Source organism: Phocoena phocoena, chromosome 15 (assembly GCF_963924675.1).
Source record: "Phocoena phocoena chromosome 15, mPhoPho1.1, whole genome shotgun sequence".
Taxonomy (NCBI): Eukaryota; Metazoa; Chordata; class Mammalia; order Artiodactyla; family Phocoenidae; genus Phocoena; species Phocoena phocoena.
In genome coordinates, this window is record NC_089233.1 from 23,488,665 (window position 1) to 23,515,652 (window position 26,988).

The 26,988-nt window shown below is 48.0% G+C and overlaps 1 protein-coding gene across 1 annotated transcript; it reads left to right on the top strand.

Annotated features, from left to right (window-relative positions):
* The first annotated feature begins 253 nt into the window (after positions 1–253).
* On the top strand, positions 254–24,741 carry CLEC19A (C-type lectin domain containing 19A). The gene is made up of 5 exons (XM_065893623.1): positions 254–341; positions 12,197–12,362; positions 18,975–19,068; positions 22,560–22,692; positions 24,662–24,741. Exons 1-5 carry the CDS (start codon positions 254–256, stop codon positions 24,739–24,741), a joined length of 561 nt encoding a protein of 186 aa, XP_065749695.1.
* Positions 24,742–26,988: the final 2,247 nt, after the last annotated feature.

The following is a 26,988-nucleotide window of genomic DNA, read 5'->3' on the forward strand; positions in this document are numbered from 1 at the left end:
TGGCTCGGAAGCAGGGCTGCACTTCCTCTGAGTTCTCTGAAGGGGGCCGGCCAGGGGCGGCTTTCAGGCTGTCACTCTGAGCTGGCCGCTGCCGTGCAGGGAGGAAACAGGAGTCAAGGGAGGGGCGGGGGAGGAGACTGGGGTCTGCTCAGTCCTCCTGAGCTCTAGTCAGGAGAGCCGTCCGGACCCGAGCTCCCACGGCAGGGCCTCTCTCCTCTGCTCAGGCCGTGAGGTGGCTTTCTCGGGGCCCAGGATGCAGAGGTGGGGACTGTGGGCCGCGGCCGTCCTGACCCTCCTCTCCGCACAGGCCTTTCCGCAAACGGACATCAATATCAGCCCAGGTGAGCACGGGGCCAGGGCCGGGAGGAGAGGAGGACACCCCGCAAATGCTTGAGCTGTCAGTGAGGCCTCGCTGCCTGGGCTGCAGGCCTGCCTGACCCAAGGAACGCTGGGGGGCCAAGCTGAGCCTCCTGACAGCCCCTCCAGCTGCGCTCCCTCCAGCTCATGCGCATTGTGCTAGGACCAGACGCAAAGAGACCTGGTGATACATCCCAGCTTTGCATCTTAAAAGCTGTGTGACCTGGCACAAGTTTCTTAACCTCTCTGAGCCTCAGTTTCCTTCAGAAAACGGTGGTCACAATGGCGCCCTCTGGGGCTACTGTGCAAGGGAGATGAGATCATCTGGGGAAAGTGCCTGGTGCCACAGGAAGATCTGAAGATGGTATTTTTGTTAGGGGTTTGGTATCTGGGCTCCGCGGTCCCACCTTGGCTGTGACAGCTGTTCCCAGGGAGCTGGGCACACGGGAGGACATAGTTGTCCCTCTAGTGACCTCCCTGGCGGCCTGGCCCAGTGACACCCAGCTCTGCGGATATTCAGTGTCCCCAGGGATTGGGATCCATCAGCCTCGGGCATGTGGCCTCCCAGTGTCCCACTTGGAGGACGCGGGGCTTCAAATGAGCTCAATTTCTCCACCCTTGCAATAGGGAGGCTAGGGTGCTGACTCTGGGGTAGGAAGAACCCTGAGTCCTTCAGTCCCTTCAAGGTGGAAGATCTTGCCTGTCACCTCTACCAGGAGGGTTCTTTCCAAACATGGTTTAAAAGCTATAATAATAATACCAATAACAACAAGTGATACTTTTGTAGCCCTCACTATATGCCAGGCACTGTTTTAAACACTTTTTACATATGGATTTATTTAATCCTCACAATAACTCTATGGCAGAGATACTATTTCTATCCCCATTAAAATAAAACTAACACTGTAATGAAACATCTGTAAGATCCCCATAAAGCCATGTTATTGGGCAGTTACAGTGTTGAGGGGAATTTAAATAGTGGGGTGATAAGATTGAAAGATAAAATACCTGATGTCCAGGTAAATTTGAATTTCAGATAAACAAATCATTTTTTACTGTGTCTCGAATATTGCATGGGACATACCTTATGCTAAAAATTATTTATTGTTTATCTGAAATTCAAATTTAACTGGGAATTCTTTTTTTTTTTTTTAATCTGGTAACCCTAGTGATGGGAGATAAAGGGTGGTCAGTTCATTTGGGCAAGCATCAGGGACTCTGGTCTGCCATAAACTCTCTGAGTGTCTGTATTAGTCAGCTCGGGCTGCCATAACAAAATACCGCAGACTGGGTGGCTTCAACAACAGGAAGAGTTCTGGAGGCTACAAGTCCAAGATCAAGATGCCACCTGATCCGTTACCTGGTGAGGGCCCTCTTCCCGGCTTGCAAGTAGCCACATGGTGGAGAGAGAGAGTGCTCTGGTCTCTCTTCCTCTTCTTACGAGGGCACTAATCCCATCATGGGGGCCCCATGACTCCATCTAACCCTAATCACCTCCCAAAGACCCCATGAAAACACCATCACATTGGGTGTTGGGGCTTCAACATGGGAATCTGGGGGGCACACAAACATTCAGTCCATAACAGTGTCTTTGCCTGCTTGCTCTTGTGCCTCAGTATCCTCATCCGTGCAATGGGTGAGCAGGAGAGAAGTTGCACAAAATATCCTTGAAAGATACTTGTGTGTTCCAAGATCTTGCCTCTCTGCCCAGCATAAGAGGAGAGTCCTGAGGCTGAGTTTGAGAGTGGGAGCGATGGGGGGTCCTCTCTCTCTCACTAGCTTGTGACCATGGGACCTTTCTCTGAGCTTCAGGTTTCCTCCTGTGGAAAGTGAGGATGATAATGGTGTCCATCAAACGTTTTGGGGAATCTTCAATGAGGTCATGCAAGTGAAGCACTTAACACATAGAAAGCACTTGAAAAATGGCTTGTTACCTTACTACTTCTGCCACTGTGGTTGATGTTATGATAGAATTGACCAGGAGACACAGTTTTCTGCTGTGATAAAATGCCTTCATAAAGGAACTTCCAGACATCTAGCCCCATGCCTCAGTCCCACTCTACAGATGTGGAGACTGAGATCCCTTCCAACCCAGCAACTTTGGAGACCTCAGAATCGGAGTTGGAAGGAAGGGTCCCGGAAATCCACTTGGCCCAATCCTTCCACAATACAGCTGTGGAAACTGAGGCCTACAGAGGCCAAATAATCTGGCCATGGTCATCATCCATCCAGTCCAGCAGAAAGCCCAGTTCAAGCCTGAGTGGATATATCTGCTAGGGGAAAGTGATTTCAGTGCAGAAGAGAACGTGTGAGTTAAGTGTGTGTGCGTGTGTCAAGTGTGTGTGTGTGTGTGTGAGTGTGCGTGTTGATGTGTGACTAGGGAAGCCTTATCTGGGGTCTTGGTGAGCCGTTGGCAGACCATGAAGGTGGGCGCACAACCACAGCCCTCCTTACTGAAAGTGGGCCTGGTTCTTCTTCCTCTCCTGCATCCCGAGCCTTTAGGTACAAAACAGAACAGGGTCATTCCATCCTTCATCCCACTGCTCTGGACCTTTCATGAACATGCAAATATACGCAAATAGTGCAACCCAGCCATACCCTTAGATCTGCTTTGGAAACAAACCTTTAGACACTTCTGAAAGACTGGGAAGGATTTAGCCAGACTAGATCCTTTCCCTAAAACCCTTCTCTGAACCTGGCTTTGATCACTTTGGTTACGCGGATTAACAAATATTCAGTGATTAAAAGAGGGCCTGGCACCTGGTAAACGCTACATAAATATTTGCTGTTATGATTCTTCAACCATAACCATGAAAAGTTTCCTTTCCATGGCTCCTGAGCCCAAGAACTTTCCACAGCAAAGGAAATTCTAGCAAAGCGTTTTGATGCTCAGGGTCTGCTTCTGCAGGGCTTCAGGGGTGGGAAGGGAGAATCAGTCAAGTTCCATAGCTTCTTCCTCTCCCCTCCAAGGAACTGGCATTGTGCACTCAGCACCAGGATTATTCCAGGGCCCAGGCTGTTTCTGTTGTAATATCTCATGTTTACTAGAACACCTACTATAAGCCAGGCTCAGGCTTCCCTGTGAAGTAGGCACTATCATCATGCCCATTTTACAGATGAGGAAACTGAGGCACAAAGAGGTGAGTTTCTAACTGGAGTCATCTAACTCCAGAGTCTAAGCTCTGAGGCTGGAGCACAGAGGCTTGGGCAACTTGGTGTCCCTACTTCCTAGGGTACACCCTTCCCCACCCACCAGTCTGTATCATAGAGTCAGATCCTAGAGTACCCCCGCCTGGACACTCTAACCCATTCCCTACCCCTCCTCTATGGTCACAGAGCCCTCTGCGTATTTCTAGAATGTTCCTTAGTATATGAGGACTCATTGCCACGTGTGCTATGCATTCCTCCCTCCAGACTGTAAGCAACTTGAGGACACAGACCTCAAGCCAAATAAGCACCCAGGAAACACTGAATTATTACTTAATTATGTTGGTCTTAGTTAGCTCAGGCTTCTATCACAAAATACCATAGACTGGGAGGCTTAAACCACAGGAATTTATTTCTCACAGTTCTAAAGCCCGGAAACTCCAAAATTAAGGTGTTGACCAATTCAGTTCCTGATGAGAGCTCTTTTCCTGGCTTGCACATGGCCACAGAAAGGAGAGCTCTGGTCTCTCCTCTTCTCCTAATGGCACTAACCCCATCATGGGGGTCCACCCTTATGACATCATATAACCCTAATTTCCTGCAGGCCCCAGCTCCAAATACCATCACACTGGGGGGTAGGGCTTCAACATATGAACTGGAGGGGGACACACAAACACTCAGTCCATAATGCTGTTAAATTGGGTGTTTAATAGATTTGTCTTGCCAAATGAGAAAACCAAGACCAGAAAAAGATGTTTTCTGGAGGCACTGTAGTGCTTAGGAATTTTCAAGTCCATCAGACCTTAATCTCATCCTGACACTGCCACTTGCTAGCTGTGGGAGTGAGTGACTTAACATCTTTGAGCCTCAGTTTCTGCACCTATAACATGGGGATGATACAGATACCCCTCCCAGTTTGGTCTCGACGGTTATATTAACCATGCAATGAATGGCCACTGTTATGAGCAATATAAAAAGTCACCCAATGCTGTCTCCTCTGTATCACGTGACCACAAAAGCAGCCTGGAAGGAGGGAAAGCAAAGCTGAGGCATGAGAGGCCTGGGACCAGCAGTTCTGCACCCCAGAGCCAGGGCTCACAGGGAAGGGCCCACTGAGGTGGGATGTGTGGACCAGGGAGACAGCAGGCAATGAAGGTGACTGAGACCTCCCAGTGGCCACCTTCCCAGACACTGGGAGACACTTCCGACCCCCTGGGACATCTGGGGCCCAGTAGTGACGGCGGGGCGGGGAGGCCGCCAGTGTGGCCCCCAGAGCCTCCCCCTCCACTCCCAGCTGGCTCTCAAGGCTGATCTGGGCAGGAGGAGGCAGGGTAGTGTGTTTGTGGGCAGCTGGACTGGGGCCAGGGGAGCGAGCAGCCAGATTGTGTGGGAAGGTGACAATTTATTCTTTTAAAAAGAGAGAGATTAAAGAAACAAGTCCTGAACTCCGGTGGCATGTCCTCTTTCCTTAACAAGCTCAGAGCTTCCAAAGGCTTTGACTCCCACCCCAGCTGGGAGACCTTGGGGGCCTTTGGTGCTGCTAATTGAAGTAAAATACCATGTAGTTTGGCCTCTTGGTTTCCAGAGCAACAAGCTTTGTGCATCCCTCCCCCCGCTTCCACCCCTCCCCTCCGTCACCTCCAGCCTCATCCCTCCCTCAAATTCCCAGCCAGGCTGAACCTTTTGCAATTCTCCAAATGCTCCCTTCTCTCTCATGCCTCTGGGCCTTTGCACGTGCTGTGCCCTCCACTTGGAACACTCTTCCTCTGACTCTTCCTCCTCCTTCAGTTCTCAGTGGGGGGTCTCACATCACCCCCTCCAGGAAGCCTCCTGGATCTCCAAATCTGGGTTTTGTGCCACTTTTAGGTGCTCCTGTGGCAACACCTTTATTTTCCCCATCCGGAAGGGGACTCACTCTGGTGTCCTGTCTTAATCACCAGTGGACACCCTGAAGGCAGGGTTGGGGTGGCCACCAGTTCAACTAGGGAGAGAAAAGGGGCAAACAAATGACCAGTTTCCAAAATAATTTGAGCGCTGCTCCCTCAAGTTTTTGCCTGCATGACATAAATCCATATTAATTGCATATTAATGACATTTTATTTCTGTGCTTATTTTTCTTAATGTCAGCCTCCAGAGAGTGTAAGATCCATGAGGTCAGAGGTCACCTCTGTGTAGTGTGCCACAGTATCTCCAGCACATAGCCAACTACCTGAGACCAAGTAGGTGCTCAAATAAGACTTGTTGAATGAATAAGGGGATGAATGAAGAACCAGACCATCAAGATTGAGACAAAAGGAAATGGGCTTAAATGCAGCAGGAATCTCTAAATTAGGTCTGGAGCCACACAGCCTGGCTTCAAAACCCAGCTCTGCCACTTAGTAGCTGTGTGACCTCAGGCAAGTTACTCAACCTTTCTGTGCTTTGGTTTTTTCATCTATAAAGGGGGATGATCGTGGTACCTACCTTGTAGGATGTATGAAGACCAAATGAATTGATATGTACAAAGCACCTGACACAACACCTGGCTCAGACGGAAGCTCAGTAGGGTTGGCCCTGGTTGTAATGTCACCATCACTACCTGAGTGTCAAGCTATAAAGCTATAGAGATCTCTTCACCAGAGAGACACAAGTTAGCAAAGGCTACTCTGGGTTCCAGGTTGATGAAAGTCCTTTAAGGGACTTCCCCGGTGGTCCAGCGATTAAGACTCCACGCTCCCAATGCAGGGGGCCCGGGTTCGATCTCTGGTTAGGGAACCTAGATCCTGTGTGCTGCAACTAAGAGCCTGCATGCTGCAACTAAGACCTAGCACAGACAAATAAATAAATAAATATTTTTTTAAAAAAACAGAAAGAAAAAAGTCCTAAATCTAATCCTTGTTTCTAAAATCCCAGAGGTAAAGGAGGTAGGGGGTTGCCAGGCAGGGTGGAGTTCATTATCATCCCAGTGCAAGCAAGTGGCTCCTTTTTGCCTCCCAGATCCTCCCAATTAGAAGCCTTTGCCTGCCCAGGTGGAAAAGGGAGTAATTGAGCAGTGACCTGTCACAGCCCCATTTTCTGGTATGTTTCACCCCAGGCATCCATAACCACCACTTGCTCAGTGGAGAAAATCAAAGGGGCCAGGAGTGGGGAGAAGGGCGCGAAGGTGGGGGCTGAGATCCTCCATTGCTAACAAGCTCCCTGGTGATGCCGGTATTGCTCCAAACAGCAGTCATTGTGCTAAGTAATCTGGAAAACCAGAGTCAGTCAACTGCCTTCAGTGCTGAGTTAGAAAAGTCCAGGCACGCCATCCTAGAGTCAAGATACAGCAGGTTGGAGGCATCAGGGCACATGGGCGGTGCCCACACCCTTCTCACCACTGTCCCCCAAAAGGGGCAGTTGACCCAAAGAAGCAGCATTTGATTTCCTAGCATGCATTTATTCATTCAAAACTAGTTATTGCACACCTACTATGTGCCAGGCACCGGGGAGAGAGATGATCACGGCAGACCTTGTGCAGGGGGAGGCCAGACTGAACAAGAATTCACGGGGATGTGTGAAAGGAGGGATGAGGGGCTCTAGGAGCTCTTAGAGAGGCTCCTACCTCGTCTTCCCTAAAGAAGCCACCACGTGGCTGAGACTCAAAGAAGAAACTCGAATTGGCCGAAGACAGGCCAAGGGAAGTATCTGCAAAGATCTGGACACACTTTGAGAAATGGCAAGAGCTGAAGCAAATCTGGAGCATGTTGTGAGCTACAGGGGATAAGCTGCAGGGGCAGGTGGGAGCCCTGTTCCCGAGGGTGATGGGCACTCCTGGAGGGCTTCGGTGAGATGAGATCAGGGTGTTGGAAGGATCCCTCTGGATTTGGAAGGTGAGATAAGGCAGGAAGAACAGCCAATTGAGGAGGTCTCTGTGAGAGACGACAGGGGGAGGAAGAATGTGGAAGGGAAAGAGACAGAGACAGAAGTAGGGGAGGGGGAGGGAGGGAGGGAGGAAGACAGGAAGGAAAGAAGAAAGGAAGGAATTGGAAAGGTGCTGGGAGATGGAATAAACAAGACTTAAACATTGATTCGATGTGCGTAGAGGGAAAGAGAGGAGGTAAAGATGATTTGGGGCAAATATCCAACAATGCTAGACAATTCTGGTCAGTTCCAGCCAATTCTTGTCAGTTTTGTCTAATCAAAACTGTGTGTGTATGGGACTTCCCGGGTGGTCCAGTGGTTGAGACTCCACGCTTCCACTGCAGGGACACGGGTTCGATCCCTGGTCTGGAACTAAGATCCCGTATGCCGTGTGTGTGTGTGTGTGTGTGTATGTGTGTGTGTGTGTGTGTGTGTGTGTGTGTGTGTGTACACTGTGCATTTTTCTGGGGAAAGAAAGCAGTAGCTTTAATCAAGACAGCTATACTATAATATTTGATATCAAATAAATCACAAAGGTAGAGCAAATGTAATGGGGTATCCTAGGTTGGATCTTGGGAACAGAAAAAGAAAAAACTGGTGAAGTGAAATCTGAATAAAGCCTGTAGTTTACTGAAGAGTATGTACCCATATTAATTTCTTAGTTATGACAAATGTACTGTGGGATGTTAACATCAGGGGAAACTGGATGAAGGTTATTCAGGGACTCTGTATAATATTTTTGCAACTTTTCTGTAAATCTAAATTTATTCGAAAATAAAAAGTTTCATTTTTGTTAAGTGAAGGAAAAGAAAATGAGATAGAGGACAACGAGGGTGGAAACTTCCAGATCAGACCTTATGGTAAATTAGAGAACAGAAAATGTCTCCACTATAGACATCCAGAAATACAGATAAACTTTACAAACATCCTTTGAAAATTAAGCTGGGCTTCCAAGAAAGTGAGGAGGGCGACCAGGGGCGGGAAACAAAGTTAGAGATGGAAACCAAAGCAGTGGGCACATGAGCGGGAGAGCACTGGGTGCGGTGTCAGCCTCCCTAATACAGAAGCTCGGGCTTCACATCCACACCGGGGAGGGAGTGATGAGACTCGGACCCTCTCACAGAGAGGAGACCCGTGAAGAGTCCCACCTTACAGGAAAGGATGCGCCAAGTGGGGAGGGGCAGTCCTCCCTCTGTCAGAGAGACGATGAAGAAGTTTGTCAGCTTCATCCCACACTCAGGGAGGAAATGCAAGACTTGCCCTCTGCAGCATCCTTTGGTGAAGTCTGTACCATTAAATTTAAACACAGTGTTCTAGCAATGCCCCGGGGCTTTTAAGCCATGGGTTTATAACAGTTATATATTTTAACTCCAAAATTAGAAAAATAACGCAAACTCTACTTCTAATCGATTGTGTGGCTTAATTTTTGTTAAAGAAACTACAGATAGGCTGAGAAATGTGGACGTTTGCTGTGATGTTTTGTGTTGCTGCCCTGTGGGGTTATTTTACATTTTGGAGTTCTGCCTTCCATCTAGGACGAGGATTCTATTGACATTTGGGGTTAGAAAACCCTTTGCTGCGGGGCTGTCCTGGTCATTGTAGGATGTTTAGCAGCATTTCTGGCTTCTACCCATTGGATGCTAATAGCACCACCACTTCTACTTTTGGCAACCAAGAATGTCTCTAGGCATTGTTTAATGTCCGCCGAGAATCAAAATCACCCCTGGTTGAAAACCAGTGCTCCAGGGTGATCGACTTAGGGGGGCCTGGGATGTGGCACTTTCAGATTTAGAACTGGGACAGTCCTGGGCAAACTGGGGTGGTTACATCCCCTACTTCCATCTCTAATATGAATAGTTAGGGTGCAAAATAGTTATAGGATGGGCGAGAGTGGGGAAAGTGGTTTAGCACCAGCAAGTATACTCTTGGGCTAACTGTTCCAGCCAACACCTGACACACGTGGCCACTTTCTCACCAATGAGTGTCCTGGGTTACAAGTGATGGGTGGAAAGCAGATGGAAATGATTTTCTGCTTCTCATCCATGCAAAGGGGGCACTGCTCCAAAACAGACCCCTGGGAATGATTCAGCCGAATCTCTTTGTGTGGAAGGAATGGGCAAAAGTCCCCACAGGGAGCTCAGCAATGCCCAGCATCACAAGGGGTCCTTCAGCCCTCTCAGCATCGAGGCAATGTCCTCCTAGACCAATGCTCTCAACTGAGGAAGGAGGAGACTGAAGTCCGGGGAGGGGCAGGGAAGGGCCGAGGTCCTGAGCCCCCTAACTCCATAAGCAAGAGTTCTCTCCCTTTGCCATGTAAGGGAGGGTTAAGAGAGCAAATTCTGAATCAGCTGGCTCCAGTTTGGGTACTGGCACACACTGAAAGACGGTTGGCCGGGACTGGTGGGGAGAGGTAGGACAAGGCAGGACTGACCAGCGCAGCTGCCTAGGATGGGGGAAGGGCTGGTTCTGATCAAACAGGAAAGCCCAATGGCTCTCATCAGGGACGGGTAGCCCAGATGGAAGCTGCCTGCTTAGCATAGCTCTGTTTTTCTTTAAAAGCTTTATTTATTTATTTAAAGTAAATTCTATCTATTTATTTATTTGGCTGCCTCGGGTCTTAGCTGCGGTACGTGGGATCTTCATTGCGGCACGCGGAATCTTTCGTTGTGGCACGCGGGCTTAGTTGCCCCGCGGCATGTGGGATCTTTGTTCCCCGACCAGGGATCAAACCCTCATCCCCTGCATTGGAAGGCGGATTCTCAACCACTGGACCACCAGGGAAGTCCCAGCATAGCCCTAGTGACTAAAGCAACTGTCCCGTTCCTTCCCCAGAAAAATTCATATAGATGCGTGTGTGTGCCCATACATGCATACAAACTTTTGATTTTGCATTTAATTTCGAGGGATTCGCTGGACCCCTGAAGCCCATTAACCTCAGTGATGAAACCCTGAGCTAACCGTTGATAATCATACTGTTATGCAGCATCCGTACATGCCAAGCACTCGGTGACTTTCTTTGACCCAATTAGTTGGCCTAGCAACCTGATGAAGTAGGGGCTAACACACAATGAACCATGCTCAGCCCTATTGGTTTCCCATGATGAAGTATCATGTGGATTTTAAAATCAAAGACTTTGGTGTCAGGAGGCCTGGGTTCAAATCCCTACTCTGCCTACTACCGGCAGGATGATCTTGGGCAAGTCACTTAACCTGTCTAAGTCTCAGTTTCCCTCTACGTGCTTGACACGTCATAAATGCTCAGTAAAGGTGGTCCACTACTTCCTTATTCATGAGCCCAGCCAGCTATTACAGTGGCTTTGAAGGCAAGATTTCACACCCCTGGGCATCACAAAAGGGACCCCAAAGATCTTCTAGTCGGACAGCTGAGAAGGGAAGGAATGTGCCAGCATCACATGGCATGTCAGGTGCAGAGCTGGAGCTGGGACCCGGGCTTCTGGATCCCAGTCTAACAAGTTCACCACTGCCCGGTGCCTGCTTTCACAGATGAGCCACCCAACTGAGTTCCAGGCAGGTTCTCAGCATGCCTTTCTCCCCCAGTCAGTCATCTTCAATCGTGGTTTCCAAAAAAAGTATATGCTAAGGGGCCTCCAGAGGGGCTGAGACTTTGGAGAACTTTAGTGTCTCAAACATGGGGTTTTTGTTTGTCCCTTTTCAGAATTAAGAACACATCCTGAACCCCAGTAGTTCCACGGGCTAAAGATATAAGTAGTCTTGACTACAGTAGGGAAATATACACCTTGGCCAGACAGCCCAGAAGTGCAGATTGAAATAAGATGCCATTTTTTGGCTTATAAAATTTGCAAAGATTGCCATTAAAGTCGTAACACTCAGCGCAGGCAAGGGCGCTGTGAGATGGGCACTCTCAGACATCACCGTGGGAGGATAAATTGCTTTCAGGAGGCAATTTAGCAAATTGTATCAAAGCCTTAAAAATCTATCCCCAGGGCTTCCCTGGTGGCGCAGTGGTTAAGAATCTGCCTGCCAGTGCAGGGGACACGGGTTCGATCCCTGGTCTGGGAAGATCCCACATGCCGCGGAGCAACTAAGCCCGTGAGCCACAACTACTGAGCCTGCGCGTCTGGAGCCTGTGCTCCACAACGGGAGAGGCCGTGTCAGTGAGAGGCCCGCGCACCGCGATGAAGAGTGGCCTCCGCTCTCCGCAACTGGAGAAAGCCCTCGCACAGAAACGAAGACCCAACACAGCCAAAAATAAAAAAAAAAATAAAAAAATAAAAAAATAAAAAAATAAAAAAAAATAAAAAAAAATAAAAAAATCTATCCCCAGAAACTCATCAGAAATGCTGAAAAGCTTTATGCGCAAGGCTTTTCATCTCGGGATTATTTCTAATTGTTTTTTAAAAAGAGAAAACAATCTGATTATCCCAAAATTGGGGAATGATTAAATAAACTCTAGGGGGGCCACTAGGGAATCTTAAAGAGCTATTTGAAACAATGTTTACAAAAATTTATAATGACATGAGGGGAAATGCTTATACTCTTAATTTCTAGAAATCAGAATACTGACAGGGGTGTATGGTCAATAAAATCACAATTGCATTTTTAAAAAAATCTTTGCATTCAACATGACAAGAAGAAAAACACTCTAATTTAGTAACGTTTTCCAAGGATTCTATAATGAGCACATATTACTTTTATTATTTTGTAAACTTTAGGTATGCGTTAATCATAAGGCGACACTTTTTAGTTTCATTCTTACAAAGATGTCATAAGCTGTAGCATCAACGTTTGCATGGCCAATCTTCTTCCCAATCCGTATTCTCTCTGCCCCCAGCCATGCCAGAGCTGCCCCAGGCTTCCCTGTGCCCACTGTTCTGGATGGAGTTCAAAGGCCACTGCTATAGATTTTTCCCTCTCAATAAGACCTGGGCTGAGGCTGACTTCTACTGCTCTGAGTTCTCCATCGGCAGGAAGTCCGCCAAACTGGCCTCCATCCACAGGTGAGTGGACTCCTCTGTCCTCTGTAGCCCAACCAAACAGCCCCTCTGGAAAGGGGTGTGAAGAATGCTGTGTCCCACTGGCGTTTCTCTTTGGTAATTGCAGCTTTTATTCAGCCCAATTTCTCATTGAAACTGGCCTTGGCAGTAGAGGACAAAGCATTTAGCAAGGGTAGCAAACAGCAGGCTGGAAGGTCCATTTTTATAAGTGCCGATCTTGTGCTGTGCCCTGTTCTGTATCACAGGGGGTTTGACCCTATGATATAACTCACATAATATGTATGTAAAGAACATAACGTAAGACATAATAACTGATATTTATTTGCTAAGAGTTTATAAGCATCAAGTTCCCTCAAACCATTCTAGGTAAGTATCCTCATTTCACAGATACGGAACCTGAGGCTCCGCGGCGAGCCGCTTCTGACCAGCAGAATGACGAATCACCACACGCTAGATTCTTCTCGCATCACACTTTATTGGAGTACAGCTTGGTTTCGGGCGGATGGAAGGAAGACCCCGTACGCTAGAGCCTGTCTGCTTATATAAGGGCTTAAGGACTCGTGTAAGTCCCTGATTCGTCCGTATGGTTATCGCATTTCGCAAGCCGGACTTTGGATAGGCCACTGCTTCAAAACCTGATTAGCATATTAGATGCATGAGCCCTAGCGGCATACTTAGCGCATGCGCAATGGCTATCCAGCCGCGCCCTACAAGGCTCCAAGAAGGCAACTTGCTATAAAGTGGTGGAGCTGGGATTTGAACGTGAGCAGTTGGGTTCCATAGCCCACCCACCAAGGCCTCCTTCAGTGTTCCTCCATGCCTCCTAAGCCCCAGCCATGCTCACCATCTCGAAGTTCTCCAAAGTGGTCCAACCCATTTACGCCTGCATACTTTGCACATTCTGTTCCCTCCACTGGGAATTCCCATCCCTATCTTCTCCTCCAGGGAGACACTTCCTTAACCTTCCAGACTCAGTTCTGCCATCTTTCCACCGAAGTCACCCCTGACTCGATGGCACCTGACTGCACTCACCACCCACCTCTCAGGAGCACTTTCTTCATCACTTTAGTGACTTCTTTTCACATCTGTCTTCCTTGCTGATTCGTGAGTTCTTTGAAGCCAGGTGTAATGTGTTCCATTGCCACTAAACTACAAATTTACAATCTTACCTCATTTTTCAAGAATCTCAGAGACTTGAAATTACAATGACGGTTGGTTCTTTATGCTTTACAGTCACTGAGTTTTGTTAAGAGTGGGGAAGGGGTCCTCAATCTTAGTTTCCAGAGAAGTCTTGAATCCTTGCATCAACTCATCCAGCAGATTTATTGAGCACCTACTGCATCCTTGGTGGTGCTGAAGAATATAGTGAGGTAGTCAGGGTCTGACCAGGAAAACAGGAAGCACTACAAACATTTAACACAGAGAGACTTTCATACATACACAAGTGATGGACTCTGAGAACTTAAAGAAGCAGTAGTGTACCTAGAGATCCACACTAGCAGGAAGCCAACTCCACCCCTAACTGGAGGGCGGGCCAGTCCTATGGGAGCTAGAGCCACAGAAGGCAGGCAGCCCCTGCCAGCACCTCCCCAGGCAGAGAGGGAAAGAAATACCCTGGCTTCTCTCTCCCTCCCATCCTTCCCATCAGTGCCTCCCATCACAGGGAGGGCAGCTGACATGGAAGCCTGGGAAAGGCAATCTTCGGGGGTCAAATCCCCTGTGATACAGAGCACAGCACGTGACTGGCATTTATAAAGATGGATAAAATAAGTTCTCAAAAATAACCAACCTATAGAGGAAAATGAAATTTATGTAATAAACAGTAAATTTAAAAGTGATTCCAAATGAAGATTTCCCTTTGGCCAGTCCGCAGGAAGGACGGCTCAGCCTGCCTCATGGTGCTTGTAATCTATCCCTTGGTTTAATAGGCATTAGAAAGGATTCCAGGCAAATTCAGGGGTTTTCCAACAGCCCCTGACCCAGATCCTGTTCCTTTCTGCCTAAACTTACCTCCTTCCTCTCTTCTCAAGTCCTGACATCCCTCTTTTTCTCTCTTATACTAACGTTTCCCAAATGTTATACCAGCATTTCCTCTCTTATACAGGTAGTTTTCCACTTTGGTATATAATACTTTCCCAAAGACATGTAGAAAAGTTGAATTTGCACAACGCATTCTTCTGTTATAAGTTCAGTTCCCATAAAGCCAGACGATATTATAAAATCTCTAATTACATCTTGTCTTTTGAATTTTTTTTTTTTTTTTTTTTTAACGGTACGCGGGCTTCTCACTGTTGTGGCCTCTCCTGTTGCGGAGCACAGGCTCCGGACGCGCAGGCTCAGAGGCCATGGCTCACGGGCCCAGCCGCTGCGCGGCATGTGGGATCTTCCCAGGCCGGGGCACGAACCCGTGTCCCCTGCATCGGCAGGCGGACTCTCAACCACTGCGCCACCAGGGAAGCCCTACATCTTGTCTTTGAGACACAATCCAATTTTCTAATTCTGGCATTTTTTCATGCTTTGTAATTTTGTTCTTTTCCTTCATAATTAAGCACGCTATCAACTTATGTTCATGGAGCAACTGATTAAAGTTTAAGGTTTTCATACTTTCAGCTTACCTAATAATTTCCATCTTTGCTTCAAGTGACATTTGAATTGAATTAAGTTCATTTGATCTCTGCTTACTACTTGCAGTAGCACCTTGGGCCTTTCTATGTCCCAGTTATTTTGAACAGATATGGGGAAAATGCAACAAAATATTGAAATAGTTTCCTGAGCAGGTGCTGCTGAACAAAGACGGCACTAGTGTTAACAGGGCTGGGCAGCCACTCCCCCAGATGACCGCTCACCGCGCGTGTTCAGCAGTTGCTGTAGGACACCCCAAACTGCGCATGAGAGGGGCACTTGGGGATGCCAGTGCCTCACTGGGTAGGACCAATGGCAAAGACCCATTGCACTGGAGAGCACTTTGTCCCCAGAAATCTACCACTCTGGTATTAGACAGAACACACTGCCTTAGAACATCGGCGCTGAATAGAGCCTGGTGATGGTGTGAGATAAGATGTCAAATAGAAAAAAGGCGTCGTGTGGGTCCGTGTGGGTCTCTCTCTTTGGGGAGACCAGCCCATCAGAAATAGAAAACTAAACCAACCAGCCTGCCCTGGGGAGCATGGAAACTTTGTGCTACAGGTGGGCAAGAACTGGATAGAGGGTGCTCACGGAAGGTTTTCTGGAAGAACTAGTCCCGGATCAAGATCTTGAAGGCTTGGGAAGCTTAGGGAATGGGGGCAGCAGATGTTCTAAAGGAAGAAACCTGTGCAATGTTATGTGCATTGATTGAGGGCATTAGAGTCAGTCAGCCCTAAGCTAGTCCCCACTCCACCACTTCCCACCTGGGCGACCTCGCCCAAGTCCCATAAACTCTCTGAGCCAGAGTCCTCAGCTGGGAAACAGAAGTAGTCACACTGACTTTAAGGTTGAGGGGCTTTAGAGGAGATAAAAATGGATCTGAAGTTCTTACACAAGTGCTCGGGTAACTCAATGCTCCGTGGTGGGAGCTGTTATTATTTTTATTAATTATAATTACGAGTGTCTCGTAAGAGGTCACTGCTTACTTAGCGTACGCACGTCAGTGCTTACTTAGCGTACGCACGTCAGATCATCTTTCGGAGGGCAAGTAAGCCTTGACTCACCCGCCCTGTTTCCTTTCCATTGCCCCTAATAATATCTGTCTTCGTCCATTTAGGCTGCTATAACAAAAATATCACAGACTGGGCGGCTGATAGACAATAGAAATCCATTTCTCACCGTTCTAGAGGCTGGAGTCCAAGATCAGGCTCCGTCATGGTCAGGTTCTGGTGAGGGCTCACTCCCTGGCTTACAGATGGTCATCTTCGTGCTGTGTCCTCACATGGCAGAAGCGGGAAGGGATCTCTCTGGGGCCTCTTTTATAAGGGACTCCACTTTCATGAACTAATCACCCCCAAGGGCCCCCACCTCCTAACACCATCACATTAGGGGTTAGGATTTCGACATATGAATTGTGGGGGCAGGGAACTAACATTCAGTTCATAACAATATTTGTTTAGCAATGCCCAGCATGTGACTGCCTAGAGCACTGTGTTGAGAAGGATTCTGAGAGCCAGAATTCTGAGTGTTTCTGGGATGGATTAAGAATGTCTTCCACAAACACAAAATTAAGGAGAGTAGCTATGTGTGCTTTGACTTGCCACCAGCGTCTCAAGCAAAAGGAAATCTATTGGTGGGTGTTCTAGACAAGGTGGCAGCCTGTAGAGAGCGGTCATTTAGAACAGCAGTCTCCAACCTTTTTGGCACCAGGGACCAGTTTCGTGGAAGACAATTTTTCCGCGGACCAGGGTGGGGGTTGCAGGGGTGATGGTTGGGGCGGTAATGCGGGCGATGGGAAGCGGCTGATGAAGCTTTGCTCACTGGCCCGCCGCTCACCTGCTGCTGTGCGGCCCGGTTCCTAACAGGCAGCGGACTGCTACTAGTCCACGGCCCGGGGGTTGGAGACCCCAGATTTAGAAGCCGCCAATGGGAGCAGATATACACCGTTGTAAAGGGTACCTCAACATAGTCCTGTTTTTTGTTTTGTTTTGTTTTGTTTTGTTTTGTTTTGTTTGCGGTACGCGGGCCTCTCACTGTTGTGGCCTCTCCCGTTGAGGAGCACAGGCTCCGGACGCACAGGCTCAGAGGCCATGGCTCATCCGCGGCATGTGGGATCTTCCCGGACCGGGGCACGAACCCGGGTCCCCTGCATCAGCAGGCGGACTCTCAACCACTGCGCCACCAGGGAAGCCCCATAGTCCTGTTTTGAAGTGAGTTATTGGTTAGGTGTTTGTTAAGTCTGGGGCTGATTATTATTACTACGTAATGACTTCTTCAACACACCAATGTTCACCTTTTAGTGTCATGTGGAAGCCAAAAATGTGGAATCCCTTGTCCAGTGGGATCTGTCCCTCTGGGTCTGTGAGCTGCTTGAGTGAACTGTGCCTGTTAGTTGTTCGTTTTCTGTCACATCCCTTGCCCACCCTTCTCATCTCTGCAAATGACATTCCCCAGGTTCATGGATATTGGGGCACTAGGTGAGTGGTTACCTTGGCCCCCCCCCCCCCCGCCCAGGGCCTCCAATGCAGCAGCTCCAAGTATCATGTCCACACACAGCTACAACCCCAGGAAGGGAGGCAGTGGTGGAAACTGGGACCTTTTCCACACACCACTCTCCATTTATAGGGGAGGAGAATGTTTCCAAGACGTCCTCTACCAATTCCCCCATACATCTAATTGGCTGAACTTGGTCAGATGGCCAATGTTAGCTGCAAAGGAGGCTGAGAAAGTGAAATCTGGCCTTCCTAAATTTGGTTGTAGGCAACGGGCAAAAGGATTAGGAATGACCGTGAGGCAGGTAACCTGTAGCATCTGCTGCTGTGCCTGCTTGAGGTGAGGGTGAAATGAGTTCATGTATATAAAACATTCGGCATGGTACCTGGCATGAAATCAGTGCTCAAGAAACATTTTAATGACCTGAAGAAAAAAATCGCTGTGTTCCTATCTATCTATCTGTCTTATCTATCCATTCATCCATCCCTATTTCTCTGTTGTTTTTGGCAGCAGACTGCCTCCAGGGTCCTCCATCAATTTCTTTTGTTGGGTGAATTACTTTATAAACTCTTTAAAATAGGAGGTGAGAATCCCCCAAGAAGACACCAATGCCTTCTGCTATGGTTTGAATGTTTGTGTGCCCCCCAAGATTCATATGTTGAAATCCTAATGCCCAATGTGATGGTATTAGGAGATGGGGCCTTGGGGAAATGCTTAAGTTCTGAGGGTGAAGCCCTGATGAATAAGGTTAGTGCCCTTATAAAAGAGGCCCCACAGAGCTCCCCTGCCCCCTTCTGCCATATGGGGGCACAGCAAGAAGTCTGCACCCAGAAGGGGCCCTCACCTGACCATGCTGGCACCCTGATTTTTCATTTCCCAGCCTCCAGAACTGTGAGAAATAAATTCCTGTAGTTCATAAGCCAGCCAGTATGTGGTATTTTATTGTAGCAGCCTGAATGGCCTAAGATACCTGCTGAAGAGGGTGGACTGATAATTGCAGGATTTGGTTTTGCTCAGTCGTCTATGCAGGTTCATGCCTCAAGCTGAATTTTCCAGCAAAACAAAAGATTTTGAAGATGTTCTGTGAGAAAGGATTAGGAGAGAGGAGGCTATGTAAGGACTGGCGCCGTAAGGAGGGCTTTTGAGAAAGACCAAAAACATCCAGTGGAGATGTTCGTTATTTGATGTGTACAATGCAAAGTCAGCTCCTTTCTTTGTGTCTTCAATATAATCCACCTTGTTTGCTAGTGTTTTTACATTTCTAGGATGAGTAACAGTGTGTGCTGAGTCCTGCTTTGGACCAAATCCAGAGATGCCCCTGAGAGGACAACACATATGGGTGCCTTAGTTAAAAAAGGAAAAAGAGAAAGCAGGACCGCATCACATCCTCTATTTACTTTGGTCTGGGAGGGCTAACAAAGACTTCTGTCCATTTTCAACTCAGTCCTATGGCAAGAGGCGACGAGTAACAGGCTACCGGGTTTCTTACCTTTGCAGTTGGGAGGAGAATGTCTTTGTGTATGACCTCGTGAACAGCTGTGTTCCTGGGATACCAGCTGACATCTGGACAGGGCTTCATGATCACAGGCAGGTGAGGAAGTGCTGACCTTTTGGAAGTTCCAGCCAAGATTCCATTTTGATTTAATCAACCTTTCACATGGAACCTGGGTGCCAGGTCACTGCTATGTGCCCAGCACACAGAGAGATCAGACACGATGATGCCCCAGTTAGAATATGATAATCGTTTTGAAAGAGGGTATTATGGGAACATATTGGATGGCCAGGGACGGCCTCTGTTTAGGTTTGGGTTCTCCAAAAAGCAGACACAAAAACATGATTGGATGGGTAAGAGGCTTTTGAGGGAAAACATTGGCGAAGGAAAAAAGACGGGAGGGTTGAAGAGGCAGAGAAGACCTTCAGGCCATGATGTGGGTCTGAACCCTGTCAAAGAAGAGGCAGAGGGAACGACTGAGTGGGGAGAGCCTTAGATCACAGCTCACCCTGGAAAGTCTTAGCTCAGCCAGTGGGGTGTCCCCAGGCAAAGGATGCCCATTCCAGGAGTCCCACCTTGGGCAGGAGGAAGCCAGCACTAATACCCCTGACATCCTAAGTCACTAACTGGGAACAGCATGGAGGAAGCACAGTCTCACTGTGAATGCAGTGCTGGGTCCAAGGGGCTTTCAGTCAGCCATGCTCCCTCAGCTGGTCCTAAGCTAACGTCTAGTGGATAAATAGGAATCAGCCAGAGGAAGAGCATTCCAGGTAGAGGGCACAGCATGGGCAAAGGTCCTGAGGTGGGAGACATCACGGCACACTCAAGGACATTAAAGACTAGTGTGCCTGGGATGCAGAGTGGCGCAGGGGTGAGTGGAATAACGGTGGAGAATAAGGCCAAAGAGGCTGGCTTGGGCCAGATCTCATACCTGGCAATATCACGGCACACTCCACCTGGAGATTTGGTCTCCACACTTTCCATGGACAAGTTGTATCCTGAGCATCTCTCCTGCATGTATGCCTCCAGCCCTGCCTCAGATAGGGTTCCAGTTCCAGCTCCTGTTCTGCCACTTACTGAATGGTAGGTTACTGGGACTTTTGTGTGTGTGTGTGTGTGTGTGTGTGTGTGTGTCTGTGTGTGTGTGTGTCTCTGAGCTTCAGTTTCCTCAGCTGTAAAATGGGATGACAATAATTAATAGTGCCTGGTTGTAAAAAGTCAATGGGCCAAGGTACGTAAAGGACTTAGCCTGTGCTCGGCACACTGTGAGAGCTCATTAAGGGTGGTTGAAGTTGCTGTCAAAGTAGCAGAAGTGGGACTTCCCTGGTGGTCCAGTGGCTAAGACTCCACGCTCCCAATGCAGGGGGCCTGGGTTTCGATCCCTGGTCAGGGAACTAGATCCCGCATGTATGCTGCAACTAAAAGCCTGCATGCCGCAGCTAAAAGATTCTGCATGCCACAACTAAAGATCCTGCATGCCGCAACGAAGATCCTGCCTGCCATAACTAAGACCTGGTGCAGCCAAATAAACAAATATTTTAAAAAAAAAGAAGTAGCAGAAGTATCAATAGTGGCCAAACTCAGTATAGATATTTCAAAAAATCAATAGAATTCATCTGGCAAATACTTGTATAGAAGTTGTAACATTAAAAAACCAAAATGTCCCATTATAATAGTAACTTTAAAATTGGCTTATGAATATACTTAGAGTTAAGGAACTTGTATAACAAGACCTGAGAATAATAATAACAAATGATACAGTAAAAGGACTTGTTTTTTTTGTTTGTTTGTTGTTTGCGGTACGCGGGCCTGTCACTACTGTGGCCTCCACTGCCACGGAGCACAGGCTCTGGACGCGCAGGCTCAGCGGCCATGGCCCACGGGTCCAGCCGCTCCGCGGCATGTGGGATCTTCCTGGACCGGGGCACGAACCCGTGTCCCCTGCATCGGCAGGCGGACTCTCAACCACTGCGCCACCAGGGAAGCCCAGGACTTCTTTTTATAGTTTTCAATCCTAGGCACGGAATGCCAGGCACTAGCTAAGTCTCTTAATGCTTTTAATTCATTCACTTCTCTCAATAATTCTCTGAGGGAAATATTAGCTCTATTTTATAGTTGTGGAAACTGAGGCTCAGAGAAGTTAAGTAACTTGTCCAGATTGCAGAGCTAGGAAGTGGATGGAGCTGGAGTCCCAGGCTCTAGTCTCTCCCAGAAGGAGCATGCAGTTTCCATTATATGACATGGCCTCCAAAATCATCAGTGCTTTGGGAGACACTTCTCTAAAAACTTGAATAAATGGAGAAATGACTTTTGTTCCAGGACATTGCAAAGAAGTAGTTCTTTCCATAGTTAATTTGCACATTTATTGCAACACCTGTCAAATTCCCAGCAAGACTTTTCTTGTAATTGGACAGACTAGTTCCACAACAGGCAAGAAAAATACACACTATTTCGACAGAAAGAAAAGAGATGAAGGGTGACTCCCACCCACTGGTAAAAAACATTTTCTTTTTAATATGGTAGTTAGGGTCTTGAGTACTGAAGTCAGATAGACCTGGGTTTGAATCCTAGCACTAATGCTTTAGTAACTGTGTGGATTTGGGTAGACTAATCTGAGTCTCAGTTTTCTCGTCTGTAAAATGGAGATGACAACGCCTGCCTTGCAGGATGGTGAGGATAAAATGAGTAAAGCACACCTGGCATGGTACATAATAAGCCCTCAACAAACGGCAGCTTGTAATGTTACCAGCCGGAGCCAGAACCACACTCAAGTTTGGCTGTTTATTGCTCAAAAGACAATGTTCGAGAGACAGGGTTGGTAGAACGAGAAAGATGCTTTATTCCAGAAGCCGGCAACCTGGGGAGATGACGGACTCGCATCCCCCAAACCATCTCCCGGTTGCTGGTTAGGAGACAAAGGTTTTAAAGGGGAGTTTCAGGGGTGCACAGGCAGGGGGGCTACGAGCAGAACAGCACAGCCAGCTCCGACAGTCACCTCGAAACTGGTCATGCGGTGGTTGGATCAGCATCATCTTGATTGTTTTAAGCATAATCTTCAACTCCAGGGTCAGTTTGTTCTCACTTCCTTGAGGCCAGTTCTTGGCACTGAGCTAGCCATAGATTCAGTACTGCTCTAGGTGGAGCAGCTTATGTCATGGCTACAGTCTGGTCAGGCAGTTAGCTTTTTCCCTCTGGCGGCAGTCATAATATCTGCAAAACAACTCCGGAATGTGCATAGGACACTGTGATCTATATCTTTCAGGAAGGAACTAAAGATTCTGTGACTCTATTGTCCTAATCTTTAACTGTTTGAGCCTGCCTTTTTGTGACTCAGGGAAGGTCTGGGAGACTATAGCTTTTCTGCAAACAAGAGGCAGGGAACATGGAGGGGCTTTTGTACCTGGGAGGGCCCTGTAGGGTCCTGCTCAGTTTCAGTAATGGTGGTTAATAATAGTATATCAGATAAAAGTGAGGGCTTCTGCACTGTTAGATATGGAGGTATTAGAATGTTACCCCAAGCTGGAGCTGGCTCAAATGCCTGACCTTTCTCTCCTTGGCTTGCTTCCTTTCCTCTGGGTGCAACCCCCCAGGAAGGGCAGTTTGAATGGACAGACGGCTCATCCTATGACTATAGCTACTGGGATGGGAGCCAGCCGGACGATGGCATCCACGCGGACCCAGAAGAGGAGGATTGCGTGCAAATATGGTACCGACCCACCAGCGGTGGGTGCCCTCGAGACCAGGGCTCTTGCAGGGGTGCTGGGGAGGTGCCAGGGGTAGCCAGGAAACTGTGAATTATTCAACACCTTGGAGAGTGACCAGAGGTCACTGGGGGGAGGGGGGGTGTTAGGGGCGTGGCAGTTCCCTATGGTGGATGCATTTTTTGTTTGTTTTTTTCTTTTTTTTTAGCTTTTTTTTTTTACATCTTTATTAGAGTATAATTGCTTTACAATGGTGTGTTAGTTTCTGCTTTATAACAAAGTGAATCAGTTATACATATGCATATGTTCCCATATCTCTTCCCTCTTGTGTCTCCCTCCCTCCCACCCTCCCTATCCCACCCCTCCAGGCGGTCACAAAGCACAGAGCTGATCTCCCTGTGCTATGCAGCTGCTTCCCACTAGCTATCTACCTTACGCTTGGTCGTGTATATATGTCCATGACTCTCTCTCGCTTTGTCACAGCTTACCCTTCCCCCTCCCCATATCCTCAAGTCCATTCTCTAGTAGGTCTGTGTCTTTATTCCTGTCTTACCCCTAGGTTCTTCATGACATTTTTTTTTCTTAAATTCCACATATATGTGTTAGCATACGGTATTTGTCTTTTTCTTTCTGACTTACTTCACTCTGTATGACAGACTCTAGGTCCGTCCGCCTCATTACAAATAGCTCAATTTCGTTTCTTTTTATGGCTGAGTAATATTCCATTGTATATATGTGCCACATCTTCTTTATCCATTCATCCGATGATGGACACTTAGGTTGTTTCCATCTCCGGGCTATTGTAAATAGAGCTGCAATGAACATTTTGGTACATGACTCTTTTTGAATTATGGTTTTCTCAGGGTATATGCCCAGTTTAAACAATGTTTAATGGTGCGTTGTTGACATGCAAACTGTGATTTGGATGAAAAGACATTAGAGATAGAAGCATGAAAAAAAGAAACTTGTATAGAGACCAAAGGATGGTGCTTTTATGTCATCTCACCAATGCACCAGAGGTGGCTTGTGCTCCTGGACATTAGAACGAAGGGATGCCTGGAGGAGCGCCCAGGTGTAGTAGTGAAAAGAGTACCCAGATGGGTACAAGTACTGGCCCTGTTGCCTTCTAGTTCTGTGCCCTTGCAGGCAATTACTTATTCTCTCTGAGATTCCCTTTTCTCTTCTGTAAAATGGGTTTAATAATCGTTGCTACCCACAGGGCTGTTCTGAGCATTGAAGGTGATATAGTTGATACAGCACAGTGGTAAAAGCATGGACTCTGGAGCTGAATGTCCTTGCCTGAACCCCAGCTCAACCACTTATGAACTGTGTAGCCCAAAGTAAGTGCCTTAACCTCTTGGTGCCTCAGATTCTTCTTCTGCAAAATGGGGCTAATGACACAACTCACAGGGTTGATGTGAAGGAAAAAGAAGATAAGAGACATAAAGTGACTGCAATGGTTTGCATGTGGTATCAGCAATCACCGCCATCATCGTGAACAACAACGTCACTGCTCACGCCAACCTTAAGAAGTAAAAACTATTAATATTTCCATTTTGCAGATGAAGAAATCAGGACTCAGAGAAGTTAAGTGATTTATTCAAGTTTGTCCAGCAAGCAGATATGGAGCTGGGTTTCAAACCTATATCTACTCCAGAAGCAAGTGCTGAACTGCTGCCATTCCTACTTTGCTCCTTTTTCTTTTTCTGATTGCGGGAGGGAGGCATGGAACAGCGACTTGCTATCCTGGGAGCCAGAGCTGGGCGAAGCCTCTGGGTGAGGCTTGTCCTGTTCCTCCACAGTGACAAGTCAACACTAGCCTTATGAGAGAGTAAGGCTGGACAGCAGCCTCACTAAGCATCTGCAAGAAAGGAATGCCAGTGGAGACACCAGGCCTACGGGAGAGGACTTTTACTCTGGTGGGATGGCGGGGTGACTTTTACTGTGATGGATGGACCTTCACGCAGAGTCTCTGCTTTTTCCCATCACAGCTCTGAGGTCATGGAATGATAACACCTGCAGCCGAAAGTTCCCCTTTGTCTGCAAGATCGCAGCTCTGACCATTCACTGATCCAGTCTCGCCGTCTCGGAGCAAGCCCAACTCCAGGATCGACTTGTAGATGTACCTAATGTAAAGTTGACACTCAATAAATGTAAAACACACAGAGGAGACAAATCTCCCAGACAGAGATTTTATACAAGCAAATCTTAAGATACAGAGTGATCACTTGGTGACGAGTGACAGGAAAACCAACTCAGCTGGCTTGATAAATAAAGGATGGTGGATTTATTGGTCCAAGTAATAACAGTCCAGGGCTTGTTCTAGATTGAGTTGAATCTCACTGGCCTGGCTCAGGGCACATGCCCATTCTTGAAGCAATCTCTTTGGTATATGCTGGTAGGCTAGACCCTGCTTAGATGCACATGGCTGGGCAGGAGGGGTGGGGTCAACATCACCTGAACCACATGGGCCCAAGGAGGAAGGTGGTTCCCCAAGGAAAAGGAGAATACCACCAAACTCGTACATTGCTGGTGGGAATGTCAAACGGTAAAGCCATTCTGGAAACCAGTTTGGCATTGTTCAAAAAGTTAAACACAGAAATACCATGTGGTCCCAGCAATTCCAATTCTGGGTATACACCCAAGAGAACTGATAACAGGTATTCAAATATGAATGGTCATAGTAGCATTACTCATAATGGCCCCCAAAGTGGAAACATCTTTGGGGGCACCACCCAGATGACCCCATCCCATGGTCAGGATCCCAACCAGGGCCTTGACGGTAGCCTAACACGCTGGCTTGGTTGAGGGCTCAACTCCCTTTGAAGTTCGGACACTCTGAGTCCCAGGCTTGATCTGCCTCCTGCCACAAGAGATGAGAACTTCTTTGTCTGCAACCGAAGAGACTCTTTGGCTTTCACTCTTGGAGCAAGAACCTGTTACTTGTCCTCGGCTGTTTATTTTATTATTATTATCATATATATATATTGGGGGGGGCTGTGTTGGGTCTTCGTTGCTGCCCACTGGCTTTCTCTAGCTGCGGTGAGCGGGGGCTACCCTTCGTTGCGGTGTGCGGGCTTCTCAATGCAGTGGCTTCTCGTTGTGGAGCACGGGCTCTAGGCGCACAGGCTTCAGTAGTTGTGGCTCGTGGGCTCAGTAGTTGTGGCGCATGGACTTTAGTTGCTCCACGGCACGTGGGATCTTCCTGGACCAGGGATTGAACCCATGTCCCCTACATTAGCAGGCGGATTCTTAACCACTGTGCCACCAGGGAAGCCCCTTGGCTGTTTATTATCTTTCTGTAGAACATCAAAGTCTTAGCAGTAGCCACAGTCTAGTTATGCTTATAGGTACTCTTCTCTGCTCATCAAGTACCTGCTACCTCACTCCTACTAGTGCATCCCCTTCCCGTAAACCCTCCCAGTTCACTCCATGGAAGTTTGAACGGTTGAAGACCACCTCGTGCCAGGGGCTGTCTGTTCCACACACCACCACTGATCGCTAGTTTGGAGGTAAGCGATCCAGCTTCTAAGCCCCATCTTGTCACTTGCTTCCTCGACTGCTCCCGACTGGGTTCTCTGGAAGCAGTTGCTGAGACAGGGTTTGTAAAAGATGTTTATTAGGGATAAGTACCTGTGAAGGGAAGGCAGAGGAAGAAGGGGAATTGAGATGCAGTCTGACAAATTATCGGTCCACCTGGCAGGGAGATCTGGGGCAAACGGAGGCGATCAGAGTGGACCACATAGGACTGAAATGGCCAGGCCTTTAGCCGCACACTCCACCCAGTCACTGATGTGGGCTCCCCTGGAAAGGAGTTGACTTTTCTTTCTTTTTTCTTTTTTTTCTTGGCTGTGTTGGGTCTTCATTGCTGCATGGGCTTTCTCTAGTTGTGGTGAGCAGGGTCTATTTGTTGCCGTGCATGGGCTTCTCATTGCAGCAGCTTCTCTTGTTGCAGCGCACGGGCTCTAGGCACGCAGGCTCGGTAGTTGTGGCACTCGGGCCCTAGAGTGCGCGGGCTTCAGTAGTTGCGGCTCATGGGCTCAGTAGTTGAGCTGGCTTCAGTAGTTGCAGCATGCAGGCTCAGTAGTTGTGGCTCGCGGGCTCTAGAGCGCAGGCTTAGTAGTTGTGGCTCGCAGTCTCTAGAGCACAGGCTCAGTAGTTGTGGCTCGCGGGCTGTAGAGCACAGGCTCAGTAGTTGTGGCTCGCGGGCTTAGTTGCTTTGCAGCATGTGGGAATCTTCCCGGACCAGCGCTCGAACCCATATCCCCTGCATTGGCAGGCAGATTCTTAACCACTGCGCCACCAGGGAAGTCCCAAG